The following is a 22,436-nucleotide window of genomic DNA, read 5'->3' on the forward strand; positions in this document are numbered from 1 at the left end:
GTTTCATTCAGACATCGCAATGTTTCATTCATGACATCGCAATGTTTCATTCATGACATCGCAATGTTTCATTCATGACATCGCAATGTTTCATACATGACATCGCAATGTTTCATGACACTGGTATTTGATATTTATTACAGCACTGCTAATTGATTTTATATGTATTTCAGCACTGATATTATTATTTTATATGTATTACAGCACTAATGATTTGGTTTTATATGTATTACAGCACTGATGATGGGGTATCACAGATGAAGGAGGAAGGGAGTAGAACTCAGTATACACCTCAGGTTCGAATCCTTAAAAGATCTACAGACGACAATGCCGAAAGTGCCAAAAATAATAAATCAAAGTGAGTATATCCAGTAGCGTGCACAGATATCCTTATAACCCTCAACCTGGTGAAATGTTGTAATGGATTTGTTCTGCTTTGAATATGAAGCAGTTCATTTAAAAGTTTAATGGAGTTTGATATGAAAAATAAAAAAAATGAATGGGCTACCATCAGTATATAGACTGGTCAGACAGCACAGATGGTGCTGGATGGGCATGGCTGTACACTGGTTGTGGAAAAAGATTACGTTGTCACTTTCTATTCCAGCAGGTTAAGGGTCAACTGGTAGATATGTGAGACAGGAAGTGTAACTCATAAATTTCACTTATTTTACTTGTATACAATTACCTGACTTTTATGAAAATGCACTTGTTTTATTTGCAAGTTTGACAATTTGGAAATGTGTTTAAAGTTACAGCAGCATGTGCATCAGTTACGTTCATCAATTTAAATAAAATGCTGTACTTGAAATAATGTTATACAATTAAATTTTTACGAGGGAAAATTTCAAATGATGTACTGACTTAATAATGAACAATGCATACCATTATCACAAGGCGCAAATGTGCCAGCTGATTTTGTCTGTGCTTGCCATCTGGGTAAATTTTGTCACTGGCACCATGCCAAGGGTTAATTTCTCCCCTAATTATCAGCTTAATATAACAAAAACAAAAAGAAAACTAAACTAAAAGTTTTATTTCTCGACAGAGTTCAGGTACAACCACAGAAAACACTACAGCAGCGTGAGGCGGAATATAAAGAGGCTAGGTTGAGGATTCTGGGAGAAGACTACTCCGGTGCTGCGGAGAACTGTAATAACTCGGCAACAGTCCCTGAATCAAGGTGAGTTAATGTAAAGGTTTTATAAAACTAAAAGGTCCGTAATAAGGCTTAATAATTGAATGTGCCATAATCTTTATAACTCAAAATGTTTAAACATCAAGGTTAGCAAAAGTTTTCATGGTCTGTATGTGTGCCTTTGATCTTGGCATTGTTTGTAAAACAATTTAATAATGTAAACATATATTTTTTTGTCAAAAATTACTAATTATATTCATAAGAAACAGACAACTTTTTGAAAGAAAAACATAAATGTAAACACAGCCATTACAGTTGTAGTAAAAGCTTCCAGCTTTAGTTGTGTCCCTTAGTCAATCAAATGCCATCAAATGCCATTTCTCCTGTTTCAATAACTTTTGCATTAGAGATTATGTCCTTAAATTGATTTTGGGCTTGTGTAGTTAACTCAGTTCATGGTTTGTACATGTAAATATCATTATCTTTTATCCATGGTCTCTAAATGTGATTCAGTCAAGGTTTGGCAAAAATCTCTAAGGTTTCAAAAAGTCATTATTAAAGATCCTGTAACACAATGTTTTATGGTTTGATATCATAGATATGATGCTCAAACTAAGATTTATCAATATTGTAAGTTCCAAAATGCAAAAGATATTACCGAATTTAACATTTTCATGTAAATAAAGGGAGGTAATAAGAAATTTATTTCTATTAAGACTAAGTCAAATTTTTTAATACGAAATGAATGCATATATTTTAATGATTACATAATTTAATATGTACAAATATTTGCAGTACATATTTTACATATTCTTTGATGTTTGAAAATTGTTTTATAAGCATATTTATATACATATATTATATACATGTAATTTCATTTAAGTGTGGTGTCCATACTCTCAGTGCCTGAAAGGGCGGATGGACCCTCATTAAGCCTAGAATACATGGTATACAACCTCAATTACAACATACAGGATCTTTAAGACAAGTCTACATGTAAAGATATTAAGTTAAGAGAATGAAATATTGAAGATCAGAATTGAGGTGGCATGTAGAATTTGTATTTCAGACACGCTGAAGTTGCACAATTATGACTTACATATATCAGCCCTAATTCTCTTCCACTCTCTTGCATCATTTGAAATATGTTGCAATGACTGTATTTCTTTATATATTACTCAGACTTATTTTATTATATTATAATATATCTGACATTATTTATAATTCTAGAATTGTATTTTTTAAACTTTATTTTTATTTTGCTCAGACATTTGTCTTTATTATACAGATGTATATAATTATATTACTCATGTTTTATTCCATACATGTATAAGAATTGTTTTGATTTTATTACTGTATCAATTGCATTGACTTTGTATATTCCAATGGCTTTATGTACTGTACTGACTGTCACTCAATTTCTATAAATATTGTACTGACTTAATTTGTTTTCCTTTACATACTAGTGCACTGACTTTATTTCTTTAGATTTTGCACTGACTTTATGTACTGTACTGAATATTTTTTACATATTGTACTGTTTTTATTACTTTACATATTATACTGACTTTATTTCTTAATATATTGTACCGACTTTATTACTTTACATATTATACTTACTTTATTTCTTTACATATTGTACTAACTTCATTTCTTTAGATATTCCACTGACTTAATAAACTATACTGACTTAATTTATTTCTATACTGTCTTTCCAGGCCGATGAAATTGATCAAACAGACAGAAGAAATGAAATTACAGCCCAACAAAGTGCAGCTTCTACGAGAACCGAGGGGTCCTGATGGTTCCGCAGGATTTGATCAAAACAGATAGCAAAGACCTAGTTATTGTTTCATGATTAAAGAAATGGCTAATTGTATTGATGATTTGTCCAACATCCGTCCTGAACAAACCTTAGTATTCAGGAAATGTTTGCTGATAAGTCTAAAACATATTATAAAATCTGAGGAATGATTTTTTAAATGATTGCTGGCTTTCAGAATTAAGAGAAATAATGTGATTATTGGTCACCAATCTACAAGATTTGTTTGTTTTTTTGTCAAAGCACACACATTGTGACCATTTATTGCAGCTCTTATGGCAAATGGAACTATTGAATTACAAATGTATTTTAATCATATATATCTATAAATGTAACACATCGTATATTTTTTTTTTCAAATTGAGCTTTATATGAATTTCAAAATATTTATTAACTCGGTTTTTCAAATGTTTAAACTAACAATGCTATGTTTTAAAGGATAATAATTTCCTAAATTTTTATCAGTTTTAAACAATGCTATAAATATGATGTTATTTGTAAAGTGAAATCTGCTTTTATTGGGAATGTTATATTTTTTTTCCCCCATTTAATCACACATGTGACATTTTTTTTGGTTTTTCCACATTTACCTCATATGTTTTACTTTGTTGTCTATATAAGTTATAATTAATCATCAGAAGTTTGAATGTTGAAACATACATTTTGATTGATTTTGCTATACTCATTGATTTATGTACAAAAATTACTTAATTATGTATGCCTTAGTTATAAAATAGTTGACTACAGGTTTTAATGCATAGAGTGGAGAATGGATAGCAAGTTTTATTTGAAGTAAGGACATCCCAATCTTACTTTGATAAAATACAAAGTAAAGGCAGGTCGCTTATTTAAGCATGTCGATGAAGGGGCTTTAAAGTTGATCGAGATAGCTGTCAAAAGCAAGAATAATTAGAAGGAATGAACCCTTATCAGATCTTGCTTCATTTAAGAGCAAGCAAAAGGAGAAAGGTGGTTTTGCTTGAATTTGAGCTTGAAAGCTGCTTAAACAAAGCAACAGGAAGTAGAAGCAAAAGAACCCAATTTGCTTCAATTGGAGGCAAGGAACTGCAAGAGAAGGATGCTGCTGCCACTTTAAGTTGAAAAGCAAGAAATGGTAAAAGCAAATAAACCCAATTTTGCTTTTAAAAGATGGAAGGATGGGCAAAAGGAGATAGATGCTGTTGCTTTCAGATTCAAGGACAATGACTTGCTTTGAAGGAAAGCAGGCACCTGTTTCATTAAAGCAATGCAAGGCATATGATATGGTTTTGAAGAGTTGAATCTTGTTATGGTATGAAAGCATGTAAGATATTGTGGAGAAGAGGAAAAGCAGTGTTGCTTATAAGAGAATGAGCAGAATTCCGAACACTAGCGTGGACAAAGACATGACGAAAAGGAGCAACAGTTATGCCAAGCAGAAGATGTGATATTTACCAGGAATGGAACTAAACATCTGTTTGATTTCAATAATGGTAGGATGGTTTATGGAGCATAGCCGATAGAATAAATATTGATGAATTTGATTGAAGAATAAGATGTTGTAAGCATATTAAATAAATAGTTCTTTTAATTTATGAAGCCTCTGGCAGATCAAAAGTATATTGAAGTGTCATGAAAAGTAGTTGTTCTTGCACAGTGATGAATAGAGGACAGGTTAAGTGATAATGAAGAAGACAGAAGTTGTTTTGTAAGTGAAGGCAACGAAGAAAGATTTGTAGACAACAAGTATTTGCGGAAGGCAAACGAAGAGAAAGTTTGTCCATAGTGAAGGCAAACAAAGAAAAACCCTTCATAGGGAAGGCAAACAAAGAGAAAGTTTGTATATAGTAAAGACAAACAAAAAGAAAGGATGTTTTGTTTAACAAAAAAAGCAAATATAGAGAAAGATGTAACTATTTGTAAAACTCAAGCAAGATAATACCTGTGTGTTTCAGTAAAGGCACACAAAGAAATGAATGACAAAGTGAAGGCAAACAATGATACAGATTGATTTTTAAAGGCAAACAAACATTATAGTCTCTGAATGAAGAGAATTGATTGAAGACTCGAGTTGAAAGATAGATAAAATCTGAAAGTTAACCTTAGAAAGGTAAAAGTTGTTTATTATAGAGAGGCTGTAGGAATGAGAGTTGGGTGGGTTACAAAACCTGATGTTTAATTGTGAGAGACAGACATTTTATATAAATGATGTTGAATTTTTTTTTCTTGAGAAATTGAAGAAAAGAAAGTGTGGAACAAGTTGGTGGGAAAAGAAGTATTTTGAGGTGTTTTAATAGAAAATAATGTTAATATTTTAAACTACTTATCTAACCTTATAGAAAGTATAGAAAGTGAACAAATAGTGTGTTATTTGGAACAAAGATTTTTTTTTCTAGATTTTATGAATTAACCATTTGCAATAAATGTTTGTTGTTAATATTATTTTTTTTGTACAACTCAATATCAAACATGAAAAAAAAGAATAAATTTTATTATACAATTATAAGATATTTGAGAAATGTTGATGAAATAAAATGCATATTTTTCATTTTCTGTATTTTCACTGTATCAATTTATTTTTCACTGTAGTGTAACATATTTTACATATTTTCACTGGTGTTTTGCTTGACTACTTTCTTCTAAGTTTATATCAAATAAATAAAAAAGAAAGTAAATCAACTGGAATAGCTATTTTATCATCTCAAAACAGAGAAAAAGTAATTAACAGAAAAATCAAGTTTTTTCTGTAAATATGGGATTTATTTTTTATAGAGTGGTATGAAAATTATCTCACTCAAGACTAAAGCCACTAATCTTGTGAAATAACAGAAAATTCAAGTTATTTCTGTAAATATGGGATTTATTTTTTATACATGTAGAGTGGTATGAAAATTATCTCACTCAAGATTATAGCCACTAATCTTGTGAAATATTTATTTTCATACCCCTCGATGAAAAATAAATCCCATATTTATAGAAAAAAAACTTGGACTTTCTTCTATATGTATACTGAATTGTATGAGTCAAATTGGTATGCAATAAATTGAAATGATTATGTGTATATGTATATAATATATACATGTGTTATAAATGTATTAAGAACTGACATCAGTTGTTGCTTCCTATATTAAAAACAAATCTAGGAAAATACAGAAACCCTATTTTCCAAGAGGCTAATACAAGTTGATATGAAGTGATGATAATTGTAAGATTGTTAGCTCGACTTTTTTGGGGGGGGGGGGGGGAAGTATTGTTATTGTGAAAATTGTGGAAGCATTTGCCCCCACTGGCGGTGGCTATTTATATTTTCACATGATGGTATAAAGGCAGTAAGAGAACTCACCATTTTACTGTTGTTGTTTTTTGTTTAAACAATTATGTGTAATTTAATTATTACTTATACATGACCATTAACCTGCTTGTTTTCTTACATGGACTTCACAAGCTTCCATAATTAGGAAAGTCCATTATCAAGTCTTGGGGAAAATAACAAAATGAAAGTTTGTCTGCAAAACAGTTTAGTATAAGAGTCTGGTCAGACTCGCATGGATACATAGGGTTGGCCTGACACTATACTTTTGGAAGGAGGCCATGGAATGGGGACGGGGCAGTTAACAAAGGCTAAGCACTTTTTGGTTCCAGCACGGATAAGGGGGTAATGGATATTTAGTTGACTAACAAATAATGTCCTTGTTTAATAAAATCATATTTGTGTATACATGTATATGAGCGTGTAGTTTTGCAATTGTTTTTTGAAAGAACATTATAATCTAAATCTGTGATCTGATATCCCTCCCTTAATAATAATTTTAGATATATTTAAAAGAAGTTCTGCCTTGATGTAACTCTGCCATTTCACTTTTGGACAAAATTTATTCCCCTTTTTCCAAAAAATTTTTTTCATTATTTTAAAAATATTTTACTTGTAATGGGAAAAATCATGAAAATTGAAAATTTTGGAACAAAACAATGAAAATGATTTTCTGTTTTTTTCATTTTTTTATACAAAAATACTTTTATAAAAAATTTTTTAATGTGAAAACTTTTAACTACTGTTGAAACTGAAAGCATGATCAAGTCACCAATGTTTTGTTGATTGAAATGTCTTTGTAATTTAGCATGGAAAAGGCTTTTGTATCTTTTAATACTTATTTGACAAGAAAACATTCATGTTTTTGGTTAAACCATGCATCAACAAGTACCTTTTGTATTTTTTCTTTTAACGTTTGTAGGTAAAATTTGTGTTGAAAGAGCCAAACTGTCATTATCTAGATTTTGATTATGTTAACAATTTATGAGAGGAAAAATATTGCAATGGTGTCTCTGTTAATAAAAGATCAGGAATTATGTCTTTTTGTTGTTTTGATACCTACAAGTTTGTCCCTTATCTTGTTGGAACTGAAAGTGATTAGTCTGACTTGGCAATATAATAGAGCAAGGTCAGTTATAAGTTGTTCCTTTAACTTCAAGTCTGCCACTTGTCTAAATAGGAAGTCTGTCACTTGTCTTGGAGTGGTTAGTTTAGTAATTCAAGGTTCGTTGGTTTTGATCCTTGTTTGGTGTTTTCTTGGATAGCCCTATCCACATGTTAATAGCCCTATCCACATGTTAATAGCCATATCCACATGTTAATAGCACCCTAATCCAATGTTATTAGCCCTGTCCACATGTTTAAATAGCCCTGGTTGCAAAACATGTTAAAAGCTCTATCCATCATGTTAATAGCTCTCATCCCAATGTTAAAGCTCTATTCCCCACATGTTAATTAGCCCTGTCCACATTGTTAATAGGGCCCTATCCACATGTTAATAGCCCATTCCCCATATTTAATAGCCTACCACATGGTTAATAGCTCTATCCCACATGTTAATAGCTTTATCCAACATAGTTAATTAGCCCCTATCCACATCGTTAATAGCTCACTATCCACATTTAATATGCCCTGTTCTCCAATGTTAAATTAGCCCCCAATGTTAATAGCCCCTTCCACATGTTTTAATTAGCCCTGTCCCACATGCTTTTAATAGCTCTACCCACATGTTAATAGCTCTATCCACATGTTAAATTAGCCCTATCCACATGTTAATAGCTCTATCCACATGTTAATAGCCCTGTCCACATTTTAATAGCCTGTCCACATGTTAATAGCCCTGTCCACATGTTAATAGCTCTATCCCACAATGTTTTAATAGCTCTATCCACATGTTAATAGCCCTATCCACATGTTAATAGCCTGATCCACATGTTTTTTTAAAAAAAAAAAAAAATAAAAAAATTATAAAAAAAATTTTTAAAAAAAATTAAAAAAAATAAAAATTAATATAAATAACTCCAAAAATAATCAATTAAAAAAAAAAATCTAAAATTTTATAAAAAAAATACAAAAAAAAAAATTAAAAATTAAATTTATTGCCCTGTCCACATGTTAATAGCTCTGTCCACATGTTAATAGCCCTGTCCACATGTTAATAGCCCTATCCACATGTTAATAGCCCTGTCCACATGTTAATAGCTCTATCCACATGTTAATAGCTCTATCCACATGTTAATAGCCCTATCCACATGTTAATAGCCCTATCCACATGTTTAGAAATCTAACAAAATTTTATGCCAGTACATATGTATCTTTACTTGAAATTTCTGATTCATATTCTACATAATATATATATATATATTTCTGTCAGCCCCTTTACAATCGTTGAAATTAAGAACCCACAAAAATTTCCTTTATGACAAAATCACAAAATTCCATGCATGCCCAAGTGGTTAATGCATTGAACTTATAATCAAAGTCATTGCACCCTTGAGTAAGAAACTTTACTCTTATTGCATAATATTATTTGGTTTCAGGACATTGTGGGTTACCCACAGTATATATTCCATACATACATACCTTAACAGATTGAAGTATGTACAGAATATATACCATGGGTAACCGACAATGTTTCCAAAACGTCTACAACTTTATAGTTTCCTGTAAACTAATGCCATGCTCAGGAAAGTACATTTTTTGTAAGTGAATTCACAGTATGAAATAAAAGTTTGACCATATATAAAGATGTCTTATTACACGACCTTCATGAAAATAAAACAAAACAAATATAACATAATCCAATTCTTTATTCATAAGATAAAGCCATATCATTAACAATCACATTGCTGACAAAAGTATTTACTGGTATGTTTCATTATGTATACTTTTTTCCCTAACAATCATTTTCCCATTTCTTTTAAAGGCCCATTATGCCTTAGAAACATTTAAATATTTTTCCTTCTTTAGAAAATACAAATATTGGTTTCATAACATGTTAATAAATAAAAATTTAAGAGCATGTTAGATGTTTATCACATGTAGAAAGTAGTGCAGGAAGTTAAATTATTTGCCATAATAGTAGCAAAATGTAAACAATGTAGTATTTTGACTTCCATACAAAAAATGTACTAATTCACTTTATGTGTACTTTATGCCAAAAGGCAACAGAAGCAAAAGATGAATAAGGTAATTAGCCAATGAGTAACTTGTTAGAAACTATTAACAGGACAACAAAAATGAAAAGCTTTTAAGAAATGAAAATAATAGCATTCCTTAGGCATAATAGGCCTTTAATATTATAAATAATTACAATAAAAACAGCTTCGCCACATATTCTAATTGTGTATCAAGTGGTAAAGATAGAAGTCATACTGTCGTATTGTCAGAGATTTGTACTAGATTTATATTAATGTTCTCCCTATTAAAGGGTATAAAACTATGTTTTATAAAAAAAAATTTTTTTTTAATTTATCATCAGTAAAATGATATTATTTCCTTTACCTCACGGTGGATTATCACATGTTGTAATATGAAACATCTCTCATTTAACACACATGAATATTGTATGTAAACAGAATCAAATTTTTCAGAACAAAATACAAGTATCCTTCACAAAAAATTTACTTGCAGAATTTCCTACTCCACAGAATTTTAAGGTTTTGTTTTTTGTTAACTTTACATTGCAAATTCAACATTATTTCAGTCTTACAGCTACAGACTGCAACTTAACAATTAGTGTTCCTAGGTCCTATGTCAGTACTAATCTTATCTTTTAGCAAGAAATAACCAACAACTTGGCAAAATAAATCACATTTCATAGTCATAAAAGACAAATGACATATGCTTTACCCAGGACTTGACCTTGCATATTGTGAGTCTAAAGACCTTACTTTATCCCTACTAGGCTTATCAGACTAGTAAATATGGTGGCTGATCTGTGCCATTTGTGTTTTCGCCCAGCGCCCCCCGCCATTTTAATTTGTTAATTCTCGACTTTTCGCTTGGCGGGGTCGCGGGACAAAAACACGCTAATAAGCTGGGGCGCGGGGCGAAGTTTTATTTCATTTAACACGCTAATATGCGGGGGTCGCGGGGCAAAGTTTTATTTCATTAAACTTCGCCTTGGCCCCCGCCGTTTTATTTCTTAATTCTCACTCCGCGCCCTCGCGGGGTGAAGCTTTATTTGTTTAACTTCGCCGCGCGCCCCCGCTAATTAGCGTGTTTTCGCTCCGCGACCCAGCCATTTAAACTTGTTAATTTTGACTTTTCGCTTGGCGGGGTCGCGGTACAAAAAACACAAATGGCACAAATCAGCCACTATAGGTAATATATAACAAAATATACATGTGATACTGCATATGAAATAAATATAATTAAACAGTTTGTATCGTGAAGTCAGGCTATATAATATAATTATAATATGTGGTGTCATGTAAACATAGTCTATACAAAAATAACGTTGGGTACTTCCATGTAGCCAGGATTTCAATAAACATGAATTATAAATCACCAATACTATATTACATCATCATATAATTATGTAACTATCTACATTATATTATATACAACCCATTATAAAATCAATATCACTGGTGAGAAAACAAAACAACTGATAACAAATAGTACATAAAATGAAGGCTGAGACCTTAAATGTATAACATATGCTATATGGATAGTTCTTCAGTAAAGGAGCATGCCTGAATGAGCATATACTCTATGAACAGCTCTTCAGTAAAGGAGCATGCCTGAATGAGCATATACTCTATGAACAGTTCTTCAGTAAAGGAGCATGCCTGAATGAGCATATACTCTATGAACAGTTCTTCAGTAAAGGAGCATGCCTGAATGAGCATATACTCTATGAACAGTTCTTCAGTAAAGGAGCATGCCTGAATGAGCATATACTCTATGAACAGTTCTTCAGTAAAGGAGCATGCCTGAATTAGCAGATTACTCTATAAAGCTCTCAGTAAAGGAGCCATGCCTGAATGAGCATATACTCTATGAAAGTTCTTCAGTAAAGGAGCATGCCTGAATGAGCATATACTCTTATGGAACAGTTCATTCAATTAAAGGAGCATGCCTGAATGAGCATAATACTCTATGAACAGTTCCTTCAGTAAGGAAGCATCCTGAATAGCATTATACTCTATGAACAGTTCTTCAGTAAGGAGCATGCCTGAATGAGCATATTACTCTATTGAACAGCTCTTCAGTAAGGACATGCCTGAATGGCATATACTCGATGAACAGTTCTTCAGTAAAGGAGCATGCCTGAATGAGCATATACTCTATGAACAGTTCTTCAGTAATGGAGCATGCCTGAATGAGCATATACTCTATGAACAGTTCTTCAGTAAAGGGGCATGCCTGAAGGATCATACATATATCATATAGAAAAAGTTAAATTCACTGTGTATTTAAAATGAAAATGACACTTCTAGAGTAAGTGAAAGAACTTTTCTACAGTGAAGTGAAATGCATACAATGAAGGTACATGCATGAAATGAAAGAAAATTTCTTATGAAAGGGAACATATCTACATGGAAGTGAAATGCCCAAAGAAAAGGAACATATCTACAGCAAAAAGACATGTCTGAAGTGAAGGTTATTACCTAAATAAAACATGCAAATGTAGTAAAGATAAATAAGCATGTGAGCAGTAAAATAAAAATCAGAAGTGAACATGCACAGCTAATTGTTAAATCAAGTTGTGTATTACAATTTCAATCAACAAATAAATAGTTGTTTAATCTACTTTTAAATTAAAAAATCAAAACAAGTATATAATTTCAGAATTTTGGTAAAAGTGATGTTACTAGGGGGAAAACTATGCTATTTTAAAACAAAATAAACATTCAAGCACAAATAAATACAAAACAAAGAGTGGAATGATAGATTGCAGAAAGAATGTATATGTAAATAACTCCGATTGAAACAAAAGCATATCTAATATGTACTTTTATGTAGGTTTTTAAATGAACAAAAACAATGAAATTCCACTACGAGGCTATTTCATTATGTAAAATTGTTATAATGCAAGTTGGATAGCTTCCTTACATGAAAGAATCCAAGGTCACTTGTGGGAATTCCAACCCACAGTGGTGAGGGGCGAGTGGTTCTAAGTCAACGACCGGAACAGCTCTATTGTGGATGCCCATACATGTTGTTGTTTGCACGGTTACAGGTATAATTTTAAATAAATACAAATATACCTATATACCTTGTTCTTATGTGAAGTTTGTTCAAGTCTTTGGTCACAACTACCTTTAGAAAGTTTTGTTAATTTCTTACATATAATCAGAAAATAACACAAGTGAGATTCTATACAATATGAAAGTATGATGACAAAAAATAAAATCAAAATAAATTAATAAAAAAATAAACATAGTATCATAGCATTGCACACGTGACCTTCACAATATCATCATCATCAAATCATCATCAAGTTTATTTGTATGATAACTATTGTGTTGCGTAAAAAACATCAAAACAATACATAAAATCAAAGGCATCTATATATGTTCACTACCTATATGAATATAAATGGGTGATTTACAAATAAATAAGACATTGATTTCCTGAAATTGTGAGACAGAAATAGATTGGAAATGAAGTTTCTTATTCTGATAAATTCTAAACTTTGTGATATCTACAGTAGGCTAATTCCCACCGTAAATGTTTCAACCTTTAACCTATTTGTATAATGGACTTGCCCAACAGTTCAATTCAATTTTAGGGATTTCGTTACCCAATTGGAAACATTATAGCTGCCAGCAGTATAAAGCCTGGTCAGACGGTAGGGTTATGCTGACTAGCCTGGCTCTATACTGGTAGCAAATTACTCTCGGTTAATAATTATAATTTTTCAAATGTTGATGAAATACGATGTTGTAAGCAACAAATAATATTTTTACACACTATAAATGTTACACCAGTACCAAGGTGAAAAGGAAAATACCACTGTTAATTGAACAGCCATGCTAAAATATAAATCAGGGGTACTTTGATAATATTGTCCTAACTATAGTAACAAAAGTGTGCCATATTGAATCCCCAAAATTTTTACATACTAATTTTACTAATATAATGACTATTGTCTTTTACTACATGTAATCCCTATATTACATCGCTCTAATTGGCAGTTAATTAAAATGAGTAAAATAGACATCATAGCTATATATATATAATTAATTACAGTCCTTAAATTGCATGGTTCAATCACAGTCATACATACTATCAATAATCATGAAAATTCCATTCCAGTAAACATAACAGACTAAAATTTTTGGTATATTTTACTTAAATGATTTTTTAGTAAAATGCGTTTTTTTTTATTTGTTGACTTTTGTTCAGTCTGTTTGGTATGGCTCGATCAAATGGTTTTTGTCAGTAGAAAACAAACAAAATTATTTTAGGCCCAAGGATGAAAATTTTACGACGAAAAAATTATAATCTGGGTAGCACTGAACATGCAGTTATGTGTCATTAAGGTAACAAAATTTCAACAAAGAAGTGTTTTGACTTCAATACAATATTCTTAATTACCATAATTATACAGATTTCCAAAGAGAAAAGGAGCAAAAGACAGTTTATCTATATGGTCAATGAGTAACTATTTAGAAACTGTAAAAAGATAATTGAAAAAACAAACAAACAAAAAAACACACAAGTCTGAGGGTTAATGGGCCTTTAAAATATAGAACATTTGTTAATTGGCATGTAATAAGATGGAGAAAGTATATAAAACATAATGTAGAGCCAGTACAATAAGGGACATTTAAAATAATAAACTGGAATGCTATCAATGATTAAAATATAAACACAAAATACAAGAACACATTTGTTATTTAATTAGTTATAAAATTGTAGAATATTTTATAATTATGCCCATTGATTGTTTTCAGACAAGAGTTCCTGCACCTGAATTCAAAAATAACAAAGGTGATTCGTAAATTTTGATGAATACACACATTCATATTCAAAAAAAGAGACAAACATGCATTACCATGTATGAAGAAATTAACTACATATAATATAATGGACCCTTATGATACAAATACATAAGAAATAACCCTCATTGAATTAAATGGAAATTCACATTTGCATTAAATTTTACATAATTCTTACAATACTTATCATAAACTAAAAAATTGTTGGTAATAACAAAATATTATAGAGTACATACTTCATAAAAATCTCAATACCAGTCAGTATAAACAGAAGTTCAAAGTCACTGAAAAACAATGTTTAAAACATTATGCCTCTAGATTTATTTCAATTTTCTTTATGATTTATATTAATTTTTATGGTTTATTCTAATTTTTCATAAAATATTCTAACTCTTTTATGATTTATTCTAATTTTTACATGATTTTTTCTAATTATCATATGATTTATTCTATTTTATATAATTTATTCTATTTTTTTTTTTTTTTTTTTTTTGAAAAATTTAGAAAGGAAATCTAAATTTTGAACAATATTCATAGTAAACAAATTAAAGTGATTTTGACGCATATTTGTCTAATACATATCCCTTTGCCCTAATTAAACGGCCAACCACCCCTACTCATTTTCGACAAAGAAAACTGAGGTACCAAGTCTAGCAGTTTATTTCAAATCAGAGAATATTATCACAAATCAACACAGTTGGTGTTTCTCGTATAAATTATCCAGAGGAAAATACCCTCCCCTCCCCAACCCCCCTTGGAAAAGATACTGCTACAAGGCTTATATAAGAATTTAATTAATAAAGCCTTAGGCACTTAAAATTCACAAAAAGAAGAAGACAAAAATGTGTCTAAAAGAAACAAAAATAGCAGTTAATAGGTCCAAAAAAAAGTTAAATAGTAAAATTCAGTTAATTGTTACGAGATTGTAACAAGGTTGAAAAAATAGTAATTAAACAGTTATCATTATCAGAAGTCCTATCTGACATCTTACATAAACAACATTCCTATTAACCAAGCAATCAGTGCGATGATACCAGATATGAGGCTGATATTTTGGTCTGGCATGCCATAGAATAGTTGCCCCCCACCCCAGCAGACTTCAAGATAATTTGTGAATATTTGCAATCTTTCTCAAAAATTTTTATTTGATTTTTATTTTTGTAACCAATCTTGAGCTTTCCAAGTTTAGAAATTTTTTAACAAGATCCGAATTTCAATTCTTGAAATATGCCAAAAACTTGTTTCTGATTTTAACTAAGATAATGTAAAACAGATTGGGGGTTTATTTAGATGGGTTTTTAAGTGGCACCAACACTGTAAATGTCATATGGCAACTCTACAGCTAAACTTCAGGAAGAAGACGTCAGGTGTCACTCTGCGCTGCGTTATTTCAGGCAAGAATGCGCACCCGAGTAGAAACATCCAAGTTCCGTATGTACAATAGTTACGTTGCAAACAGAAACTGCCTAATTTTTAACCAAAAATAGAACTTTAATAATTAAAGGTGGGTTTTGTAGAGAGTAGTGGTATGATTTTCAACTGTGACAAGTTTATAAAAATTAAAACATTTATCAACATTAAACGTCCCTCCATCATATATACATAAACATAAAAATAAATATACATTAACATAAAAATAATCACCATCTACATGGTTCTATGAGCATTATATGTTTAGCCAATATGACTGATTTAAATTACATTATAACATTATTTTTTACAATAGAATAACTTGACATAGTAATATATATTAAAGGGACTCCACTGAGATTTTTTTTACAAGACGGCACTTGATGCATTTTTCTGAGATTTGTATGTCATTTCATATAGGTCTGGATCATTAACTTGTGTGCAAATTTTCCAGGCCATCCCTCATCCAATTTTTCAACAATAATCGTTTTTATTGTGCAAAATGACCCAAAATTGAAAAGTGTTGCAACGCTTTCCATTCAAATAAGCCTTAGAATCACCCAAAAAATTGCCGTGCAATTTAATTAGGACAAAATTTCTTTATTATCCTTTACAGATTTTTCCATTTTATGTGCTTCACTTGATCTACTTAATAAAATTTCATAATCTTAGGCTTTTTGACCTCAGTGGAGTTCCTTTAATGTGCATGTATTACATCATGTCTTTAAATAGAATAGTTTTTCAACTATATTTAGAGAAAAAAGTGCAAAATGGTAATAACTACAGCATTGACCTTTTTGCACTCTTTGCACTAACTTATTGATAAAATACAATGTAATAATTTGTTAAAACTTTCTTAACTGATGATTTAACATGGTATAAATATATGTGAACCAAATCCGTAAATATTTTTTAAATTTGCAATGTTTCCGTAAAGTAAATTATCAATATTTTTAACAAATAGAAATGGACTGGAAATTATCCTATGTCATCTAGTGACAGTAGCATCAGGTTGAAAGTTGTCTAGCATTATACTTGTAGGGTCCGCATCACCACAAGCTGTCGGTGCGTAAGTCACCTGACCTACAGGTGGCCAATCAGCAAGTACCAATTCACGCTCTACTCTCTTGTATGCAGACTGACTTTTCTTTGGTCGTAAACAATGGACACAACGTTTTATACAGGATTTCATTGTTTTGTTGTCAGTTACAAGGTACTGTAGAAAGAGAAATATATGGTGAATATTAAAGTAATAATCAAAACAAAGTTAAGCTTTTGAAAAATAAGTGGTCTGAAGCAAAATTTAAACTCAACCTATATATTTTAATGTGTAATCTGTGTACCAGTTTACAATTAATTGCCTCACTTCCAGAAACCATTTTTCTATTTTTAGTAGCTGTTACCTTGACTCCACGGGGTCCAAAAGTAATCCAAACTGGTGTCTTCATTGAAGCTTGCTATATACTAAGTTTGATTACAATGTCTCATTCTTTGCTCTAGTTATTGTCCAGAAACCATTTTTTCATTTCTAGTAACATTGACCTTGAACCCTGGGGGATCAAGGGCAATCCCAACCAAGATTTCCACATAAGGTTGCTGCATACCAAGTTTGATCATAATAACTCATTGTAAACTCTAGTTATCATCTGGAAACCATGAATTGGACCCACTGACCAACAAACAAGCTAAATTCTATATACCCCGCTAAACTTTGTTGTGGGGTTATACATGTTATCAGAACTACCTAGGATAACATATAAATAACTTTCTATAATAACAAAAGAACACCATAAAGTGATGTACCAAACAAGGACACATAAAGAGCACACTACTGTGATATAGTCTACTCACCTCTATAATTACTGCAACTATAAAATGAGCTGCCACTATTGTAAGGAGAAGAGCTCTAAACATCACAGGTTTCTGGTCTAGTCTCATCAGCTGCAAATAACAACACACATCTTATAATTATATTAACCCACTGAAATTAGGTAGTGGATCTGACCTGCTGCTTGGAATTTCGAATAGTCCATTCAATGTTTCAGGGACGTCAACTTGTGTGGTGAAGGCTCTGAGGTGCACCTCTGTGCTAAATTTATGACACAACTTAGCACCTGGGTAGAGTCAGTTCACTAACCCTTCTAAAGCTAGCTTCCTTACATGAGATTCAAGTAGTGTATAGCTTCCACACATCGAAAATTCAAGTAGTGAATAGCTTCCACGCAAATTTCTGAAGTAAGTGGATGGTTTCCTAATATAAAAGAATTCAAGTAGTGGATGACTTCTTCACATGATAAAAATTCCCAGTCCTTGGCAATACTTGAACCAACAGTGGTTAGAGAAAAGTAATTAAAATGAATTGACCTTGACCACTTGGCCTTATAGGCCTCATTTACCATTCTTTACAAACACATGACTATAAATGAAATGTATTTAGTCTTTTATGGGTTTCAAATTAAACTCATATGATTACAACAGTATTAAAACTGAAACCACTGTTTTTTATGCAAAAAAAAAAGAAAAAAGGTATATTTCAAGAAATAAAGAATAATTTTGAATCAACTTACAGTAAAAAACTCCATTAAAGGTTTCCATGGCAACAGTACTAAGCCAGCAGAAAACGCAGTTAACAACAATAGACTAGCCAGGTATGGAACTGAAAATATAGACAAGAAGTGCTAAAATCTTATCTCAGAATTGAAAATAAACACTACAAATGGTTCTGATAAAACTGTTTTAAACTGGTATACATGTATATACAAATTGACAACTAATTGACAATAAATAAATTTAAAATTACTTTCTCTAAAAAAATTATGCTTGATGTACTATAAATTCATTATAAATATTTCCGACTGGTTATATGGCAATATATAAACAGTTCTTTGCAATATAACCCTCATGTAGTGGCCCAGGTTATATTTTCTAAAAATCGTTTACATAGGGCCATATTACCAGTCAAAAAAACAAGAGGGCCAAAATGGCCCTAGATCGCTCGCCTGACCCATGGAACTCATCCGAGCAATTACTTAGACAAGCATCCTGACCAAGTTTGATGAGCTAAAAAATTGTAACTAATAATAATTATATACATGTATATTAAAACATTATTTACCATTGGTGTATATACGTTTCCTGAAAGGTGGTCCCTTGGAGAAGACGAACGCTACAACAATGTATTGAAATGATGATGATATAAATATCACTGTACTCTCCCATGATACCTTCATTTCTCCACCTTCTGGTTCTACAACCTCATACCTTTTTAACAAAATACACAAGTAAATCAAAGGAAGGAGAGAATACACATCAAACATCAGGATGGTTTATAACTGGTTTATTCTAGGATCTACCGGTTTCGGTCTTTCAAGACCTTCATCAGGATACATTTCAAAGAAAAATGATTACTGAAGTACTAAAAATGTGTAAACCGAATAATGACGTATGTTACTATAAATAGACATATAAATGAGTTTATCTGGGCTAAGTGCCAAGTTTTTCTGGGCAAAGTGCCAAGTTATTTTTCCTTATAAAATGTTTCAAGTGTTGGATAACCACAGATCATATCTATGTCAATGACCATTTTACAGCATGGTTTAAGTTTTAACAAAATAAAAGAGGATATATGTTTGTTTTGCATGTAAGATTGAAATATATTTCACTGAGTGAACACCAGGTGCAATATTTTCATGAGTGAAGTAGCCACTAGTGAATATAGAATAGCTGGTGTTCATGGGAAAGCATGAAAGCATGAAATGAAAAATTGTCTTTACTTTTATAATGCTTTGTGTTATCAGATCATATATACTCGTACATAAGACAGAACTCTTTATAAGTCAGGGTCTCAAATTTATGTAAAAATGTATGGTACTTAGATAAGTATTCTTTAAAAGGATGGGTTAGACTTGCAATAAAATATAAAGCTTAATTCTCAAAAGGTATAATGATTTATTTATAAAAATTGACGAGTCAAAGATTATGTATATATAGAGAAAATATACTTTTTTTTCAATAGTTTTGTGAAATAATTCTTTTAAAATCAGGGTGACTTATTGAAATGTTTAAATAGTAATATTTTACAAATACAAATTGCAAATGAATAGCTTAGAAGCATAAATTGCTTTTGATTTTCTATAAATATTATAACATATTGTGATTTAAATCAAATCAACAACATAGATGTACAGTAAAAACCCGCTTTACGACCACCCCGTTTTCGAGACCAACCCGCTAATACGAACGATTTTTCAAAGACCCGATTTGTTTATTCTTTATGTTAATGGTCGCTAACCCCGATTTTGAGACCACCCTGTTATTCCGTAATACGACCAGTAAATTCAGTCCCATTTCGTAAATTCTGTACATTTGGAAACCCCTAAATACGACCGCGGGCACTTTCTCACCTTGATATTGACATGCATGTATATTGCTGAAAACTTTTTGACATGTAGTGTAAACAACAGTTGTCCTAGTTTTACGACATTTAACGACATCCAATTTACGGCAGAGGTCAAGGTTACTTTGTATCAAACCCGGAAATGATCAATAATATTTTCGATAATTTCTTAATTTCACACCTTTAATGTCATAACTGGAGGATTAAAGCAACAAAATATCGAAGAGAAAACTTTCAATAAGTTTTTTAGAGGTGTTGCTGCTATCATAATCTCTTTCATTCCATAATTTTAAACAAACATAAACATGATACGATTAGTATTTTGAAGTTGTTATCGGCAATGAAAACTGTGAAAATAATTACAATGTAAAGGTTAATTGGTCGATGTGCTTTGTAGTAAAATGGTGATTTAATTGAGTAAGTCATGTCATTCTTTTAAGTTTAAACAATGAAAATGAAAAGTAATAGTGTATGCTTAATATCTTCTCATTTGAAGTAGGTTAGCCCAGAATTAAACATGTGTACAGTAAATGGTATCCCTTAATATATTGCCTGGTTTTCTGTTTGACGAAACTCATTAATGAGACCAACCCGCTATTAAGACCAGATTTGTAAAGTCCCTTCATTGGTCTCATTAGCGAGTTTTTACTGTATGTACATGGCCACTTTTTTTTAAGAATCAAGTTACACAAACTATAAAATATATTTTTGAAGTAAAATTGGAATCTGGTTAAAACTGACAAATCATCTCAAACAAAAAATCCCCCAGCTTGTTTCTAAGAATCAAATTATCTTCATACAGAAACCCCAACCACTTTTCTTTAAAGTCCCATTTTATCTTCCATAATTAAAACAAAAAGCTTCTGCAGAGATAAATTTAACACTTTAAACACTTTATCATTTTCTTTGTTTTTTGTTTGTTTCATTTTTACGCCTTTTCCCAACAATATTTCAGTCATATAGGTGTCATTTTCTTTATTCAAAGCCAGCAAATTTAGGAATGAAAGAAAGAAAATTTTCTTTGTTTTTACAGTGCCAGTATATTTTATGTAATATATTTACCATGATTGACTTCTCAGGTACAACAGTGCTGTAGTCTGGAAGAATGCTGCACAGAACACTTGTAGAAGTATAGATAATAAATTAGATGGTTTCACAAGTGACCCCTCCGGTCTCTGAACTGATAATCGTTCATATGACTGCGTATATCCCACTGTAATACAGAAAACAAATGTTACTCTATGACATTCAATATGGTATAATTCACATGTAAAGCAAGTAGATGTTATTCAGAACTCGGCAAAATGTGGGTTTTTCCAAGCTAATCCCTTGATACAACAAACTTTTAGCATTACAGCTTCACAGAGCACTACCTTCACAAAAGATAAGTCAATGGACCTTTCCAGTGTTTACAGTTTTATGTAAATTAGCTAACTTGTTAACTTGTTATCCAATTGCTACACTGAGATAATACATAGTCACTGGTTGACCTGGTTTGCACAAAAGAACACATGCTTATGTTTGTGATACTTTTTGTGAGCAGTTGAACTATAGCAATGAACATATTCTTTATTCCAAAGTAAGTATGAGGTGTGTAAAAAAAGTGGAAAAGTCAAAATTATTTAAAACAAAGGACATTCTTTACATTTCGTATTAATATTAATTCCATATTACAGCAGACTTAACATTTAATAAAATGTATATAAATATATACATTACTTATTCCAGGATTCAATTTAAGGAGATGACTTACTTACAATAATTACCATGGAACTGAAAATATTTTTTAAATTAATGTTTAAAATCACAAACATGGGATTGTTCTCTCAGATTTGTTTTTGACCAGGCGAGTTATTCATTGTTCATGTGAAGTAAATTATAAAATTGGAAGGAATTAAAACGGCAAAATGTTAACTTATTTTGACTTTCACCTGTTCACTTACTACATGTATAATACCATTGGATGGGCGTCATGTCACTTTTAAGAATATTTCCAATTCCTTTCATTATCTTTTTCTTTTTCAAAAGAATATAGCTTATCTATTTTTATTACGTAATTTTCATCACTCATCAATAATCATGCAAAATTTCGACATAATGATATAATTCCTCTGACACTATTAACAACAATGTTCAGATACTTACTAAGTACAGCAATGGTTGTGGTAATTACAAGATCTATATACAACAACAATGTTCAGATACTTACTAAGTACAGCAATGGTTGTGGTAATTACAAGATCTATATACAGGAACAATGTTCAGATACTTACTAAGTACAGCAATGGTTGTGGTAATTACAAGATCTATATACAGGAACAATGTTAAGATACTTACTAAGGACAGCAATGGTTGTGGTAATTACAAGATCTATATACAGGAACAATGTTCAGATACTTACTAAGGACTGCAATGGTTAGTGGTAA

At 31.2% G+C, this 22,436-nt stretch overlaps 2 protein-coding genes across 2 annotated transcripts; one reads left to right on the forward strand and one right to left on the reverse strand.

Moving 5' to 3' along the window:
- Positions 1-235: 235 nt before the first annotated feature.
- On the forward strand, positions 236-4,443 carry LOC132744081 (SUZ domain-containing protein 1-like; the record flags this gene model as incomplete). Its single annotated transcript, XM_060732687.1, is given in 3 exon segments — positions 236-358; positions 1,049-1,183; positions 2,857-4,443. Coding segments are annotated over 3 exon segments (373 nt in total), but the record flags the coding sequence as incomplete, so codon positions are not given.
- A 10,926-nt stretch (positions 4,444-15,369) lies between these two features.
- On the reverse strand, positions 15,370-22,388 carry LOC132744080 (polyamine-transporting ATPase 13A2-like). Its single transcript, XM_060732686.1, has 6 exons — positions 22,348-22,388; positions 21,073-21,223; positions 18,730-18,875; positions 18,182-18,270; positions 17,466-17,555; positions 15,370-16,830 (listed from the first exon to the last, which is right to left on the reverse strand). Coding segments are annotated over exons 1-6 (705 nt in total). The 5' UTR covers positions 22,349-22,388; the 3' UTR covers positions 15,370-16,602.
- Positions 22,389-22,436: the final 48 nt, after the last annotated feature.

Source organism: Ruditapes philippinarum, unplaced genomic scaffold, assembly GCF_026571515.1.
Source record: "Ruditapes philippinarum isolate M1 unplaced genomic scaffold, ASM2657151v2 ctg24274_1_1_1_1, whole genome shotgun sequence".
NCBI lineage: Eukaryota > Metazoa > Mollusca > Bivalvia > Venerida > Veneridae > Ruditapes > Ruditapes philippinarum.